The sequence below is a fragment of the Oncorhynchus keta genome, chromosome 16 (genome assembly GCF_023373465.1).
Source record: "Oncorhynchus keta strain PuntledgeMale-10-30-2019 chromosome 16, Oket_V2, whole genome shotgun sequence".
Lineage (NCBI taxonomy): Eukaryota > Metazoa > Chordata > Actinopteri > Salmoniformes > Salmonidae > Oncorhynchus > Oncorhynchus keta.
The window spans coordinates 14,654,100-14,672,631 of NC_068436.1; the positions used below are offsets into that span (position 1 = coordinate 14,654,100).

Sequence of the window (18,532 nt, forward strand, 5' to 3'; positions counted from 1 at the left end):
GGCATTAACAATGTCCGCCAGGAAATCCAGACACATCCTCCTTCCTAAGACTAGGTGAAACTGGCTCGAATGCACTGAGTTGAGGTAGCTCTAAATCATGTGGAAAGCACAACACTTGCCTGTGTAATTGGCCCGGCCAGAGGTGTGGAAGTAACTGGAGAAATAGCTGCCCCCCTACCCACTGGCAGTGAAGGATTAAACATGAGAACTCCCCTACCTCTGCCAAAACGTTCCATTTAAAAAATATATATATATACATGTTATTTAAATATTAAGTCAAAAAAAATATCACAATCAATATGAACACTTCTATTAAATCAGCTTCAACATAATGCATTGAAAATAACAGTTCAGTAGTAGTCTAACAAGACCAAGAATCAACACTGAAAAGTAACAAGAAACGCCTTCATAAATAGTTGTCGCCACCGTGTGGTAGAAAATGGCATCGCCCTCACGACTGACCATCCATGTTGAGGCTATATGTTTGTTTACATTTACAACGTTCATAAACATTGGAATAAAATAAATATTTTGAGTTCTAAGCTCATGAGGCCTTTATAAATTATATTCTTCAAAAATCAATGGATATATAATTCTAATTTATAAATCCAAAAATGGATGTAGCCACTACAGACTGCCCCTTTTAAGTCTATCAAAGGTGTACAAGTTCAAGCATGTGTCCATTAGGACAATGGATATTTAAAATTATCAGCATGAATTACATTGAGCATTAAAAGCCCCTTTTATTCCATAGGCTTGGATCCGCACTATGCAGTTGTTGCAAGAGCACATTTTTAATTGGCTGTCCACTGGTTTCAAAAGCAATTATTGATAGGCAGCTTAAATTGATTGAAATCAACCATTATTGGGTTAAAATATTTAGATGAGTGAACAGCCATCCACAACCCGTAACGCGCAAATCACTAAATGAGAGCAGCAGTGTGATTCACATCAATGTGCTATGTAGCTATCAATAATAAGTGATCTACGGCGAAACCGATACTACACCACTGCTGTCATCCTTGCCTCCAAACGTTTATTCAAATTGGTTGCCGACAGCAGTCGCACAATTGGAAGACAGGCTTTTCTAGGCTACAATCCAAGCTATTCCTACTCTTTTCCCACGATCCATCAAACACATTTGGTGTGTCAAGAAACACACTTAAAATCGACCTTTTTTTCGATGCTGATTTGAATGTCATTGACAAAACAGAAGTGGCAAAGATTTTTCGCAAATATCCTTTCTGAATTTAAAAGTAATCATCTAGTTTTTCAAAAGTATCTAATCTGATTACAATATTTTTGCTGGTAATGTAACGGATTACGGGCTGTTGTTTTTGTATTCCCTTACATGTAACCGATTACATTACATGTAATCCATTACTCCCCAAAACTGTACATGTCAGATTTCAATACTGGCCGGTGGGAGGTTGCGGTATTCCTACACCGAGAAATGTGTAATTTAACAGAGGGTCTCCATTTGTCTGCCTCTTTAGTCCAGGGTGTCGTTGCGAATGTCACACTGCGAGCCCCTGTTGAGATTTTAAGACTCCTACATGATAGTTGGTTTAGGCGATTGTACAGCTAGCTAGCTACTTCACATGCTAATATTAACTTTGGTATTATTGTATGTAGCTACGTTTACTAGCTTGCTACCTAGCTCGCCAGCCAGCCCATAGAGCGTTACATGTTTTGTAGTTGACTTGAGCTGCAACAGATTTCCACATGTTGCTACCAACCTTGTAATGACAAAATAAATACTTGTTCACAAAAAAACATTCTAACAGTGTTATTTAATATTGCAAATAACAGGAATTGTGGTCTTGGGTGGATTTTTCCTTTAAAGCTGTATGGCAAGATAAGAATTGCTCTGTAAATGCTATAAACTTGATTCTTAGTCTGGAGGACAAATTGAATTGTGGAATAACAATTGTCATTAACTATAACACATTGACAAGAACTGTATAGAGACACTTTTAATTGTTGAACTGCAGAATATGAAGGTACATTGCCTTTAATTCCAGTAAATAGATTATGTATTACTTCAGATGTGCATTTTCTGATGGAGAACAAACGAACTGCAGTAGTCTGCTGCTCTCTTGTGGACAACCCACAATTTCACTTTTAAAAAACTCCACCATACTCAGGTAATGGTGTTTATTCATAAGATACTATTTTAAAATTACATGAATTGAATGACTCTTTGATAAAACACTCCTTTGGCTCCCAAAGGTAGGTGTGTGTGTGGGCGAGTTTGTTTTGCATAGCCCTGTGCACACGGGTGGTTGAAGATTTCACTTTAGGACCAATGGTCTAATATGTAAACCCCAGTGCACCAGGCAATGCAAAACAAACTCACCCTGTGTGTGCACGCGTACGAATGAATCTGGTGGTCCACCCAGGTTGGGTCTCTAAGCCATCGGCCCAAGGGGGGGCCAGTAGGGTAGGGCTACGTTCCAAATACCTACACTAACATCACTTAGAATGGATCAATGTAGCATGGAATGCTAGTGTGGGTATTGGAACAGCCATACAGGTGTCAGGGCTTGAGGAGGATGGACATGGAGGTCTCTCTGATGGCGGGAGGGTTTGGTCCTTTAGTCATCCAGGAAGAAGTAGTTCCCACTCTTCTTCTGTTCACAATCCTAGATAAACAACAGATTAGAGAGCAAATGAAATTAAATGGAGTGATGCTGAATGAAATTACTGAAAGTCAATACGTTTACTAAAGGCACAAAAGGGATGTAAATAAAAATGTAGGTTTTAAACAAAGTATTTCCCTGTACCTTTATGGAATTCATCTTGTTGATCCTCGGTCGGAAGTTGTTGGGGTCTCTCCTGAACGTTATCTCCAGCTGTGATAGGAACTTGTTCATCCCTGCGAGTAAGGTCTGTGGCCTGAGGTCAAAAGATGACGGGCCCGTGTTACACAGTTGTTTAAGAGCTAAACATGGGTTCCTAACAACCCATTTCTTAGCACGATTTCAGTCTGTCTTGTCATGAAAATACCACTTTGTCAGACTGGAATATCAATTTCAGTCAGGATGTGACAGTTTTCTTAAAAATCACCCAATAAGCAGTTTGAAGGAGCTAAGAGTTCCATCAAGTTAGAGGAAGAAAACATTAGCCACCACAGAGATAAGAACATCAGATATTAATAGCCACCACAGATAAGAACATCAGATATTAATAGCCACCACAGATAAGAACATCAGATATTAATAGCCACCACAGAGATAAGAACATCAGATATTAATAGCCACCACAGATAAGAGCATCAGATATTAATAGCCACCACAGATAAGAACATCAGATATTAATAGCCACCACAGATAAGAACATCAGATATTAATAGCCACCACAGATAAGAGCATCAGATATTAATAGCCACCACAGATAAGAACATCAGATATTAATAGCCACCACAGATAAGAACATCAGATATTAATAGCCACCACAGATAAGAACATCAGATATTAATAGCCACCACAGATAAGAGCATCAGATATTAATAGCCACCACAGATAAGAACATCAGATATGAATAGCCACCACAGATAAGAACATCAGATATTAATAGCCACCACAGATAAGAACATCAGATATTAATAGCCACCACAGATAAGAACATCAGATATTAATAGCCACCACAGATAACAGCAGACGTCATGCTGCTGGGTAAATCAGTGGATGAGACTCATGCCAAATGGATGGGGATGGTTAACGTACGTGTTGGCAGCGGTGCTTCGCGAGGGAATACCGTCAAACACAATGACGCGGTCAGCCAGGTAGGTGGCCATGATGAAGTCGTGCTCCACCACAAACGCAGTCTTCTTGGCGTGGAGGATGAATCTACAAACAATGAATGTATCAAAATCAATGGCGTCCATTAAGGTTTGAGAGGTTGTAGGGTTTCTGTATTTCCTGTCAAACAACATATTCAGGGTTTGTGAATGGTACTGCTGTGAGCAATGTACAGCACGAGGTGGATCGCTTTGCTGGAGGTAGAAGTTCACCCCACCCTAACCACAGATCTAGGATCAGACTGTGTGTGATTACCTTTTGATGACCTTGGCACACACGAGACGCTGCTCAGAGTCCAGGTAGGCGGAGGGCTCGTCTATCAGGTAGACATCAGCTGGTTTCCCCAGACACAGGGCCATGGCCACCCTCTGCAACTCTCCTCCAGACAGGTTCTGGACCTACAGAGACAAGCAGGGGGGTGCTCATTAGACACCAAACGGAGAAAAACGGACTGAAACAGGGAGGACCTGGACATGTCCAATAAGAAATGCTTGCTTTCATTCTCTGATCCAGTGTGCATCGTCCATTGGGGCACCGTGTAGCAAAGTGATTTGCATCAGACATGTTTTATTCTGTTCTTAATGGACAAGTTCAGGTAGTAGTAACTCCCCATTTCGCACTGTTGCAAAACATTCAATGAGAACTGAACACAACCCAGGAAAGCACAACTTACGTCCTGGTCGATGATGCTCTCAATCTGCATAGGCTTCATGACGTCAGTCACAAACTGGGGGTGAGTGTAGGCGTCTCGGATCTTCTCATGGAGCAGAGCCCGCACACTACCCTACAGACAGGGGCGGCAGGGTAGCCTAGTGGTTAGAGCGTTGGACAAGTAACCGAAAGGTTGCAAGTTCGAATCCCCAAGCTGACAAGGTACAAATCTGTCGTTCTGCCACTGAACAGTCAGTTAACCCACTGTTCCTAGGCAGTCATTGAAAATAAGAATTTGTTCTTAACTGACTTGCCTAGTAAAATAAAGGTACATTTTTTTTAAACAAAAAAAACAGAGGACACGAGGAAGTTAGTCAGGGGCTGAGGGGCACACTACCCTACAGACAGAGGACACGAGGAAGTTAGTCAGGGGCTAAGGGGCACACTACCCTACAGACAGAGGACACGAGGAAGTTAGTCAGGGGCTGAGGGGCACACTACCCTACAGACAGAGGACACGAGGAAGTTAGTCAGGGGCTGAGGGGCACACTACCCTACAGACAGAGGACATGAGGAAGTTAGTCAGGGGCTGAGGGGCACACTACCCTACAGACAGAGGACACGAGGAAGTTAGTCAGGGGCTGAGGGGCACACTACCCTACAGAGGACATGAGGAAGTTAGTCAGGGGCTGAGGGGCACACTACCCTACAGACAGAGGACATGAGGAAGTTAGTCAGGGGCTGAGGGGCACACTACCCTACAGACAGAGGACACGAGGAAGTTAGTCAGGGGCTGAGGGGAGGGTCAGGGGCTGAGGGGCACACTACCCTACAGACAGAGGACACGAGGAAGTTAGTCAGGGGCTGAGGGGCACACTACCCTACAGACAGAGGACACGAGGAAGTTAGTCAGGGGCTGAGGGGCACACTACCCTACAGACAGAGGACACGAGGAAGTTAGTCAGGGGCTGAGGGGCACACTACCCTACAGACAGAGGACACGAGGAAGTTAGTCAGGGGCTGAGGGGCACACTACCCTACAGACAGAGGACATGAGGAAGTTAGTCAGGGGACCCTACAGACAGAGGACATGAGGAAGTTAGTCAGGGGCTGAGGGGCACACTACCCTACAGACAGAGGACATGAGGAAGTTAGTCAGGGGCTGAGGGGCACACTACCCTACAGACAGACAGAGGGGACACCCTACAGACAGAGGACATGAGGAAGTTAGTCAGGGGCTGAGGGGCACACTACCCTACAGACAGAGGACACGAGGAAGTTAGTCAGGGGCTGAGGGGCACACTACCCTACAGACAGAGGACACGAGGAAGTTAGTCAGGGGCTGAGGGGCACACTACCCTACAGACAGAGGACATGAGGAAGTTAGTCAGGGGCTGAGGGGCACACTACCCTACAGACAGAGGACATGAGGAAGTTAGTCAGGGGCTGAGGGGCACACTACCCTACAGACAGAGGACACGAGGAAGTTAGTCAGGGGCTGAGGGGCACACTACCCAACAGACAGAGGACATGAGGATGTCCTCATGAGATGAGGGGCAGGTGTCTGTTAGAGGTGTGTAGTTGTCAAGGCAGTGACTGGTTGGTACGTACTTTGAATTTGGGGCTGATCTTTTGGGGTTTGTAGCTGACGTTCAGGATAGGCACTTCCCCTTTGGAAGTAATAGAAAATGTTTAGAAAAAAATGGACCGAGTGTACAAAACAATAAGAACACCTACCTAATATTGTGTTGCACCACCCCCTTTAGCCTTCAAAACAGTCCCAATTAAATATTTTGTCTTGCCCATTCACCCTCTGCAAGGCACACATACACAATCCATGTCTCAATTGTCCCAAGGCTTAAAAATCCTTAATTAACCTGTCTCCTCCCCTTCATTTACACTGATTGAAGTGGATTTAACAAGTGACATCAATAAGGGATCATAGCTGTCACCTATGTCATGGAAAGAGCAGGTGTTCCTAATGTTTTGTACACTCAGTGTATATTAGAGTACATGGTTCCAGCAATTAAACGATGTGAAGAGGAACTAAAATTTGTCAAATGTTATTTACCCCCTTCATCTGGTTTCAGACGGCCAGCCAGCATTCTGATGAACGTGGTTTTGCCCGTCCCTGAAAGAGGATTTAGAAATAACACTCATTATATGGAACTTGGTTGAGAAAGACACACACACACTCCTGCCTACTCACCGTTCTCTCCCAGCATGACCATGATCTCAGAGTCAGTGAACTCTCCTTCCAGGATCTCCAGGGCAAAGTCCCCCATGTTCTTCTTCATGTGGGGGTACTGGTAGTGGCACATCCTCTTGATCTCCTCCTCGTTGGCCGTCTCCGCCACCTAGTGTTGTATTACTACATTATTATGAACTGGATGGTTCGAGCCCTGAATGCTGATTGGCTGAAAGACCACATTCCACGGGTAAGACAAAAAATATATACTTTTTACTACTCTAACTAAGTTGGTAATCAGTTTATAATACCAATAAGTCAGCTCTGGGGTTTGTTGCACTGCGTTGCGTCATGCATAAGAACAGCCCTTTGCCGCGGTATATTGGCCATGTGCCACATATCCTCAGGCTTAATTGTATCACATTACCTTGAACACCAGCGATATCTCCCTGAAGCGCAGATTCTCCGTGGGCACATAGCCGTCCAGGAAGATGTTGATGCCTGGAGAAAGGAGCGGAGGAGGCCTGGGGTTAGAGGTGAAGTAGTCAAGTGAACAGGACAGGTGTGCATTGGGAAGATATCCATTGGTTGTGGTGATATGCTCCACTGACAGATTGTGACAAGCTGTGTTACCATTTGGAGGGTAAGTGACAGAGGGGTGGTCTATGGGGTGCTACACTAGGCTACGGCCTTAAGGCTTTGAAATGTCTATACCAGTTAGCTCTACAGCAGACCCATTAGAGTTAGTCCCTAGTGGGGTCAGAGTGGGGGTTTACTGTAGCAGAGATCAAGTTGAGACAGATATTCATTTGTTTTCACAGACTGTAGCCTGCCATGTACTGAGGATATACTTTATCCATTGATATCAATGCAAATAATATTAATAAAGTACACATACCAATAGCCAGGGCGTCATTGTGAATGACGAAAGAGGGTGGTAGAGGTAGTTTCGCCTTCCCTGACTCCAAAGGCCATAGTGACCGCTCCATAAGCACTGGACACTCCTTACAGACAGCGTGGTGTTTATGGTGTAATATCAAGTATTTAGGGTCCTACCTTCTCTAACTCCAAAGGCCATAGTGACCGCTCCATAAGCACTGGACACTCCTTACAGACAGCGTGGTGTTTATGGTGTAATATCAAGTATTTAGGGTCCTACCTTCTCTAACTCCAAAGGCCATAGTGACCGCTCCATAAGCACTGGACACTCCTTACAGACAGCGTGGTGTTTATGGTGTAATATCAAGTATTTAGGGTCCTACCTTCTCTAACTCCAAAGGGCATAGTGACCACTCCATAGGCGCTGGGCACGCCGTACAGACAGCAGATGAAGTCAGACAGGTAGTCCAGCACACTCAGGTCGTGTTCCACCACTATGATGTACCTGGGAGAGCGGACAAAATAAGAGTCAAGAGTCTACAAGACAAGAAAAATCTGATGGAAGAACAGTGGATAATATTCAAGTAGGCATAAAACCAAAAGTAAACCAAGTGAAATAGGGAGGAACTACCAGGTTGGTGTTTACTAGGAATATAGCAGTACTGCCTGAATTTGTCCAATGAGAAACTATGGTTTTTCTTTTTCCGTTGCAAAACGCTTTGCTACTGTATGCCCCTTTGAACAGGACCCAGGTCTCTAATGAGAGCATCATGTAATGCAACAGACCTGTCTGGGGAGATGAGGGAGCGGATGGTGACGGCAGCTCTTAGACGTTGCTTAACATCCAGGTAACTGGACGGCTCGTCAAACATGAAGCTGGAAGGAACCACATAAAGAGAGCCGCGTTAAGAACCACAACATATTCAGTCTTGGATGGCTTCCACTGAAGCTGGTGCTGTTGACTTACATGTCTGCTCTCTGGATGCAGACCACAGCGATGGCAAAGCGCTGCAGCTCTCCTCCTGATAGGTCCTCCACATTCCTCTCCCTGAGATGAGTCAGATCTGGGACAGGAGAGATTAAATAAACAGCTGGCCAAATTGTATATTTTACTGACAACTTGACTGTAGAAGTGGGTCAAGTAGAGGTTGACCGATTAATCGGAATGGTGATTAATTAGGGCCGATTTCAAGTTTTCATAACAATCGTAATCGGCATTTTTGGACACCAATTATGGCCAATTACATTGCACTCCACGAGGAGACTGCGTGGCAGGCCGACTACCTGTTACGCGAGTGCAGCAAAGACCCACGGTAAGTTGCTAGCTAGCATTAAAGTTATCTTATTAAAAAGAAGAATCAATCTTAATATAGTCACTAGTTAACTACACATGGTTGATGACATTAGTGTTTCTAGCTTGTCCTGTGTTGCATATAATCGATATGGTGCCTGTTGATTCAATGCTAAATTACAGCCTATTTCGCCAAACGGGTGATTTAACAAGCGCATTCGTGAAAAAAGCACTGTCGTTGCACCAATGTGTACCTAAACATAAACGCCTTTCTTAAAATCAGTATATATTTTTTAACCTGCATATTTAGTTAACATTTCCTGCTAACATAAATTTATTTTAACTAGGGAAATTGTGTCACTTCTCTTGCGTTCTGTGCAAGCAGAGTCAGGGTATATGCAGCAGTTTGGGCTGCCTTGCTCGTTGCGAACTGTGTGAAGACCATTTCTTCCTAACAAAGACCGTAATTAAATTGCCAGAATTGTACATGAATATGACATAACATTGAAGGTTGTGTAATGTAACAGCAATATTTAGACTGAGGGATACCACCCGTTAGATAAAATGCGTAACGGTTCCGTATTTCACTGAAAGAATAAACATTTTGTTTTTGAAATGATAGTTTACGGATTTGACCACATTAATGATCTAACGCTCGTATTTCTGTGTGTTATTACATTATAATTAAGTCAATGATTTGATAGAGCAGTCTGACTGAGCGGTGGTAGGCAGCAGAAGGCTCGTAAGCATTCATTCAAACGGCACATTCCTGCATTTGCCAGCAGCTCTTCACTGTGCTTCAAGCATGGCGCTGTTTATGACTTCAAGCCTATCAACTCCCGAGATTAGGCTGGCAATACTAAAGTACCTATTAGAACATCCAACAGTCAAAGGTATATGAAATACAAATGGTATAGAGCGAAAGAGTCCTATAATAAGTACTTCTTACCTGGGAATACTGAAGACTCGTGTTAAAAGGAACTTAAACGTTAGCTTTTTTACATGGCACATATTGCACTTTTACTTCTCCAACACTTTTTTGCAGTATTTAAACCAAATTGAACAGGGTTCATTATTTATTTGAGACTAAATTGATGTTATTGATGTATTATATTATTTTAAAATAGTGTTCATTCAGTAATGCTGTGATGTAATAATGTAATAATAAAAATATATAATTTTAAAAAACGGACGATTAATCGGGATCAGATTTTTTTGGTCCTCCAATAATCGGTATTGGCGTTGAAAAATCATAATCGGTCGACCTCTAGTCAAAAGGAAAATGTTTTAAAACATAAATGGAAACAGTTAGGATTACATATACACAAATTATAGACAAGAAGAGAAAAGACAAGGTGAGAAACCAATCTAAACTTACCAAGCTGCTCACAGACGATGGTCTCAGTCTTGGAGTCGTCTTTCCTGCTCAGAATGGAGCCCACAGTCCCCTAGTGGCAGAACACAGCACTACTGTTAGCCCGTCAGACAACAATTCTGTACAGATCGTTGTATCTGGAACGCACCAATTCTATCCCCGCATTCATTTCTACAGGTCTGAACCCACACCCACAGGCTTGACTGACCTTGACTGTCTTGGGGATCTGGTCAACGTACTGGGGCTTGACGATGGCTTTCAGGTCATCCTCCAGGATCTTGGTAAAGTAGTTCTGGAGCTCAGAGCCACGGAAGTAGGTCAGGATCTCCTGCCAGTCTGGTGGAGCCTAGTGGAGGAACGGGAGTGTATTGAGCTTTTGAAACTAGGCATAAGAGCGATGGTAACACAGCACAGTGTTTTAGTAACTAGTTGCATTTCAGTCATTGAGCTGACATTGTAAGGTCATTCTGCTGACATAATTATGCAGAGGGACTTAAGTGACCCTTTAAACATTGTAAAGCCAGATAATGTATTAGACATCTGGCTACATTCTCTACAAGGCTGTGTCATAAAACTAATAGTTACACACTTACATCGAACTTCCCCAAGTTAGGCTTCTGTTTTCCAGCCAGAATTTTCAGCGCCGTAGATTTCCCGATTCCGTTGGTGCCCACAAGTCCCAGAACCTCTCCAGGTCTGGGAATGGGTAATCTGGAATGGAATATGGCACAAGTACAGTTCATGGATTCAAGAGAAACAAACATTCATTGAGATTAGGCCTACAGGTCTATGAGACAAACACAGCTCTCTTTACCTTGAAAAGTAACCCACCTATGCAACTTGAAGGAGTTGGCACAGTATCTGTGAGTTGTCTCTTTCTCGAGGTTGCTTGGCAAGTTGACAATAGACAAGGCCCCAAATGGACATTTCTGGAATAAAAAAAAGAAGTCAGTGCTAAGTAATCAGGACTGAAGGAAAATGCATTAAGAAAAAACTACTCGTCCACATCTCCTATCAATAGCGTGTCAGTCATTTTGTTACGATTTTACCTTGACACAGATGCCACAACCGATACAGAGCGATTCGGAAATCCACACAATTTTGCTCTGAGCTGTGACTTCTATGCACAGTTTGCCTGCAAGACAAAAAGATTACAAAGATGAATGACAATTGAGTCTTGAAAAAAGTCAATATGGACCATTTCAACTGTACATAACTTGAGGCATTATCGTTTAGGCTACTGCCTCAAGACCCGGAGGAATTAGTTATAGTATGTGTCAGTGATATTATAATAGGCCTAGATTCTCAAGTTGTTTGCGAGATGGCATAGCAGTTATAATATATATATATATATATATATATATATATATATATACACACACAACTTTTCACATACATTTTATTTTTATTTTCCATCAACTCATCTTCAAAACACTCTCCTGCAACCCGCCTCACCAATTTATATTTATAAATAAGTATTATTTACCTCAAATCTGCAATCCTCCAAGAAGCAAGCCAGAAGCTAGCCAGAAACTCCAAGAAGCTAGCCCAGAAGCTAGTTCAGAAGCTAGTTCAGAAGCTAGTTCAGAAGCTAGTTCAGAAGCTAGTTCAGAAGCTAGTTAGCTTCTTTACTGGCAAATCGTTAGTATTCAGCTAACCACGGTTTGTGGTCATCAGCTATCCTTTAGCTCGAAAATCTAACGCCAGTTTTGTACGGCGCAGCGCGGCTCGGAACGGAACATACCGGACCAATTTTCTCTCCATATCCCTGGATTTCAACTGCTCTCTGGACATTCATACGCGGATCTCACAGCTAGCTAGCTGCTATCCGTGTGACTATCTGCTTCCGTCGATTCCGGAGCAAACATCAATTACTCCGGAGATAGCCAGCTCCGTCAATCACTCCTGAGCTCAGTCAATCACTCCTGGGCTGCAGTCACCTATCCGGACCCGTTTTACTGCCTACGCGGAGCCCCACCGGGCCTTCACAACTGGACTGCCGACGTTATCTACCCGAAGGAGATCCGGCTGGCTCCTCCGTTGCGACGTTACCTGAACTCCCATCTGCGGCCTGCTAACCGTTAGCTGTCTTACCGGCTGCTCTCAGAATAGACAATAGGACAATTTATTTATTTTTATTATTATGTTTCTTCTTGGGCTTCTATAACTATATCTATTGTTTTTATTTTTATTTTATTTATTTTTTATTTTGTTGTGTGATTTGGACTAATCCCCTCTACCACACGGAACCCCACTAATCTACTGACGGAACGCAAGAGCTGGCTAACAACAGACCTCCATCCTATGCTAGCTTGCTACCGATGGCCTGGCTAGCTGTCTAAATCGCCGTGACCCCCAACCAACCTCTCCACTCACTGGACCCTTTTGATCACTCGACTAAGGATGCCTCTCCTTAATGTCAATATGTCTTGTCCATTGCTGTTCTGTTTAGTGTTTATTGGCTTATTTCACTGTAGAGCCTCTAGTTCTGCTCACTATACCTTATCCAACTTATTAGTTCCACCCCCACACATGCAATGACATCTCCTGGTTTCAATGATGTTTCTAGAGACAATATCTCTCTCTTCATCACTCAATACCTAGGTTTACCTCCACTGTATTCACATCCTACCATACCTTTGTCTGTACATTATACCTTGATGCTATTTTCTAGACGACCAATTCTTATTGCTTTTAGCCGCACCCTTATTCTTCTCCTCCTATGTTCCTCTGGCGATGTAGAGGTGAATCCAGGCCCTGCAGTGCCTAGCTCCACTCCTATTCCCAGGCGCTCTCTTTTGATGACTTCTGTAACCGTAATAGCCTTGGTTTCATGCATGTTAACATTAGAAGCCTCCTCCCTAAGTTTGTTCTATTCACTGCTTTAGCACACTCTGCCAACCCGGATGTTCTAGCTGTGTCTGAATCCTGGCTTAGGAAGACCACCAAAAATTCAGAAATGTTAATTCCAAACTACAACATTTTCAGACAAGATACAACTGCCAAAGGGGGCGGTGTTGCAATCTACTGCAAAGATAGCCTGCAGAGTTCTGTCCTTACTATCCAGGTCTGTACCCAAACAATTTGAACTTCTACTTTTAAAAATCCACCTCTCTAAAAACAAGTCTCTCACCGTTGCCGCCTGCTATAGACCACCCTCTGCCCCCAGCTGTGCTCTGGACACCATATGTGAACTGATTGCCCCCCATCTATCTTCAGAGCTCGTGCTGCTAGGCGACCTAAACTGGAACATGCTTAACACCCCAGCCATCCTACAATCTAAACTTGATGCCCTCAATCTCACACAAATTATCAATGAACCTACCAGGTACCCCCCCCAAAGCCTTAAACACGGGCACCCTCATAGATATCATCCTAACCAACTTCCCCTCTAAATACACCTCTGCTGTCTTCAACCAAGATCTCAGCGATCACTGCCTCATTGCCTGCATCCGTAATGGGTCAGCGGTCAAACGACCTCCACTCATCACTGTAAAACGCTCCCTGAAACACTTCAGCGAGCAGGCCTTTCTAATCGACCTGGCCGGGGTATCCTGGAAGGATATTGATCTCATCCCGTCAGTAGAGGATGCCTGGATATTTTTTTAAATGCCTTCCTAACCATCTTAAATAAACATGCCCCATTCAAGAAATGTAGAACCAGGAACAGATATAGCCCTTGGTTCTCCCCAGACCTGACTGCCCTTAACCAACACAAAAACATCCTATGGCGTTCTGCATTAGCATCGAACAGCCCCAGTGATATGCAGCTGTTCAGGAAAGCTAGAAACCGTTATACACAGGCAGTTAGAAAAGCCAAGGCTAGCTTTTTCAAGCAGAAATTTGCTTCCTGCAACACTAACTCAAAAAAGTTCTGGGACACAAGTCCATGGAGAATAAGAACACCTCCTCCCAGCTGCCCACTGCACTGAAGATAGGAAACACTGTCACCAATGATAAATCCACCATAATTGAGAATTTCAACAAGCATTTTTCTATGGCTGGCCATGCTTTCCACCTGGCTACTCCTACCCCGGTCAACAGCACTGCACCCCCAACAGCAACTCGCCCAAGCCTTCCCCATTTCTCCTTCTCCCAAATCCATTCAGCTGATGTTCTGAAAGAGCTGAAAAATCTGGACCCCTACAAATCAGCCGGGCTAGACAATCTGGACCCTTTCTTTCTAAAATTATCTGCCGAAATTGTTGCCACCCCTATTACTAGCCTGTTCAACCTCTCTTTCGTGTCGTCTGAGATTCCCAAAGATTGGAAAGCAGCTGCGGTCATCCCCCTCTTCAAAGGGGGGGACACTTGACCCAAACTGCTACAGACCTATATCTATCCTACCATGCCTTTCTAAGGTCTTCGAAAGCCAAGTCAACAAACAGATTACCGACCATTTCGAATCTCACCATACCTTCTCTGCTATGTAATCTGGTTTCAGAGCTGGTTATGGGTGCACCTCAGCCACGCTCAAGGTCCTAAACGATATCTTAACCGCCATCGATAAGAAACATTACTGTGCAGCCGTATTCATTGATCTAGCCAAGGCTTTCGACTCTGTCAATCACCACATCGGCAGACTCGACAGCCTTGGTTTCTCAAATGATTGCCTCGCCTGGTTCACCAACTACTTCTCTGATAGAGTTCAGTGTGTCAAATCGGAGGGTCTGCTGTCCGGACCTCTGGCAGTCTCTATGGGGGTGCCACAGGGTTCAATTCTTGGACCGACTCTCTTCTCTGTATACATCAATGAGGTCGCTCTTGCTGCTGGTGAGTCTCTGATCCACCTCTACGCAGACGACACCATTCTGTATACTTCCGGCCCTTCTTTGGACACTGTTAACAACCCTCCAGGCAAGCTTCAATGCCATACAAACATCAGCTATCTGAGCGGCTAACCGATCGCTGCAGCTGTACATAATCTATTGGTAAATAGCCCACCCATTTTCACCTACCTCATCCCCACAGTTTTTATTTATTTACTTTTCTGCTCTTTTGCACACCAATATCTCCACCTGTACATGATCATCTGATCATTTATCACTCCAGTGTTAATCTGCAATATTGTAATTATTCCCCTACCTCCTCATGCCTTTTGCACACATTGTATATAGACTCCCCCTTTTTTCTACTGTGTTATTGACTTGTTAATTGTTTACTCCATGTGTAACTCTGTGTTGTCTGTTCACACTGCTATGCTTTATCTTGGCCAGGTCGCAGTTGCAAATGATAAACTTGTTCTCAACTAGCCTACCTGGTTAAATAAAGGTGAAAGAAAAAAAAGAAAAAAGAAAATAAAATAAATACAACTCTCCTTCCGTGGCCTCCAATTGCTCTTAAATACAAGTAAAACTAAATGCATGCTCTTCAACCGATCGCTACCTGCACCTACCCGCCTGTCCAACATCACTACTCTGGACGGCTCGGACTTAGAATACGTGGACAACTACAAATACTTAGGTGTCTGGTTAGACTGTAAACTCTCCTTCCAGACCCATATCAAACATCTCCAATCCAAAATTAAATCTAGAATTGGCTTCCTATTTCGCAACAAAGCATCCTTCACCCATGCTGCCAAACATACCCTTGTAAAACTGACCATTCTACCAATCCTCGACTTTGGCGATGTCATTTACAAAATAGCCTCCAATACCCTACTCAACAAATTGGATGCAGTCTATCACAGTGCAATCCGTTTTGTCACCAAAGCCCCATATACTACCCACCATTGCGACCTGTACGCTCTCGTTGGTTGGCCCTCGCTTCATACTCGTCGCCAAACCCACTGGCTCTATGTCATCTACAAGACTCTGCTAGGTAAAGTCCCCCCTTATCTCAGCTCGCTGGTCACCATAGCATCTCCCACCTGTAGCACACGCTCCAGCAGGTATATCTCTCTAGTCACCCCCAAAACCAATTATTTCTTTGGCCTGTCAGAGCATCTTACAGATTACTGCACCTGTACATAGCCCACCTATAATTTAGCCCAAACAACTACCTCTTTCCCAACTGTATTTAATTAATTTATTTATTTTGCTCCTTTGCACCCCATGAATTTTTTTCTACTTTGCACATTCTTCCATTGCAAAACTACCATTCCAGTGTTTTACTTGCTATATTGTATTTACTTTGCCACCATGGCCTTTTTTGCCTTTACCTCCCTTCTCATCTCATTTGCTCACATTGTATATAGACTTGTTTATACTGTATTATTGACTGTATGTTTGTTTTACTCCATGTGTAACTCTGTGTCGTTGTATCTGTCGAACTGCTTTGCTTTATCTTGGCCAGGTCGCAATTGTAAATGAGAACTTGTTCTCAACTTGCCTACCTGGTTAAATAAAGGTGAAATAAAATAAAAAATAAATAAAAAAGCACGAGGTTCAGCACAGTAGGAAAGGATGCAACACAAGTCTTACCCATCCGAACCACAGGGCAACTCTTTTTGCACTCTTGCCGGCATTTCTTTGGCTTGCATTTGTCATGATTCACAATGGCGATTCTGGTGTTTTTCTCCGACATTCTGCCTGCCTCTTGTCAATTCTTGGCGGAGCAGAATCCCTCCCCAGAGTACTGCGATACAGAGATATGAGAGTTTAGATCAGACAAGGGTTAGGCCTGTAGCGTCTGCAGAGACAGTGAGTCAGATTAATAACAGTTTGGATGAATGAATACAGAAATGGCCTGTAAATTTACTATTTGTATTTATTATGGATTTCCATTAGCTGCTGCCAAGGCAGTAACTACTCATCCTGGGGTCCAGCAAAATTAAGGCAGTTATACAATTTTAAAAACATTACAATACAATTCACAACAGATTTCACAACATATTAAGTGTGTGCCCCAAATCTGGGTGAGGCAAGAGAGAAGAATGTATCTAGCTATTTCTCTCTCGTATCCATCTCCCACTTCGAGACAAGAAAGCAAGATGGATAACGTTATAACTTAGTAGGTACAACTAGATAACGAGTAACACTGAAATATGAAACAATGATAGCGATTAGCAAAGAGACAGAGACTAGCTGAGCAGTGCGTATGCCACTGACAGTTTAGCTAGCTACATTAGCAAGTTTGTCAACTAACACTTAGTTTACTCTAGCTAGCTACGTTACCCTAACGGTCACTTCATCCAAATCAGCTGGCAGGCGACACTGTTGGCTATACAAACTAGCTAGCCAGCGTACTAGTATCAGTGACCTATAATTAAACACGTGGTAATTTAAGTCAGTTATAAACTATCAAATGAACGAACAGCTGTCATGTGAAAACAGATGCGGCTATGACACACTAGCTAGCAAGCTAACGTTAGCTAGCTAATTGGCTAACGAACAGTGCTGACGTTTAAGCTAGCTCTGTTAGCTAGTCAGCTGGAAAAACAGGCCATTCAAATGTTATTTGACAAGTTTGTCATTAATATAATTTATATATCAAGCCAACTCACCCAGAAACACTCTTCGGGTGTTTCTGTCCTCCAGGTATGATATTTTTGGTTTTAAAGTGTCGTTTTACTACAGTGTTTTATTAAACAACGTGTTCTCAACAGGGACAGAACGCCGGGAGAAAAATGGCGCTCCCATGCGTAAAGTTTAGCGACGTCCAGCCATGCGTCGCTGTGACGTAGGTATCTACGAGAATAAATAGTGGGAATAGGTTATTTGAGGTGATGGCAACGCAGAACATCTGTTAGACATTCATAAGAATAAATTGAAGTGTATGATCAGAAATGTTTAATTGAATTTGTGAGGCCTTCAATGTAAACTCAAGCTGATGTATAATTTTACCTCTGTAAGATACAATGGCTTAATTTAATAAATAAAAGTGTGTCAATGGGTTCACCATGCCATCAAATGAATAAAAGGGAAATATGTTACTTATCGAAAACAAGTTATTTTAACTACATAGGCCCATTGATGCTAAGATGTTTAGAAATATGAATCATAATGTATTTATCATATAGGAAAATGTATTTTGAAGGCATCTCTGGCTGCAGTGCAACTGGTGTCTTCATGGCACATACTGTATCAAAATGCAGAATGAGACAAAGTGAGTGTCCTTAAACCACCATAGGCCTACTCAAATCAGACCAAATGTAATTTAATTGGTCACATACATATATTTAGCAGATATTATTGCGAGTCCAGCGAAACTTTTGTGTTCTTAGCTCCAACAGTGCAGAATATCTAAAAAAAATACACAACAATACACACATCTAAAACTAAATTAATGGAATTAAGAAATATTGAAATATTAGGATGAGCAATGTAAGAATCCGGAGTACCTGACCAGAAGTATGTGGACACCTGCTAGTCAAACATCTCATTCCAAAATGATGGAATGAGATG

The 18,532-nt window shown here is 43.0% G+C and overlaps 1 protein-coding gene across 2 annotated transcripts; it reads right to left on the minus strand.

Moving 5' to 3' along the window:
- Window positions 1–1,961: 1,961 nt before the first annotated feature.
- Window positions 1,962–17,799, minus strand: LOC118377663 (ATP-binding cassette sub-family E member 1-like). Of its 2 annotated transcripts, none has more exons than XM_052464739.1 (19): window positions 17,632–17,799; window positions 16,610–16,763; window positions 11,237–11,322; window positions 11,019–11,116; window positions 10,781–10,898; window positions 10,396–10,533; window positions 10,191–10,260; window positions 8,489–8,585; window positions 8,308–8,397; window positions 7,905–8,026; window positions 7,070–7,143; window positions 6,664–6,811; window positions 6,526–6,585; window positions 6,066–6,124; window positions 4,477–4,587; window positions 4,059–4,201; window positions 3,729–3,851; window positions 2,787–2,898; window positions 1,962–2,645 (listed from the first exon to the last, which is right to left on the minus strand). In XM_052464739.1, exons 2-19 carry the CDS (start codon window positions 16,710–16,712, stop codon window positions 2,598–2,600), a joined length of 1,800 nt encoding a protein of 599 aa, XP_052320699.1. In that variant the 5' UTR covers window positions 16,713–16,763; window positions 17,632–17,799; the 3' UTR covers window positions 1,962–2,597. The 2 variants fall into 2 exon arrangements, with proteins under 2 accessions (XP_052320699.1, XP_052320700.1); XM_052464740.1 differs by lacking the exon at window positions 17,632–17,799 and adding an exon at window positions 17,303–17,319.
- Between the last annotated feature and the right edge of the window lie 733 nt (window positions 17,800–18,532).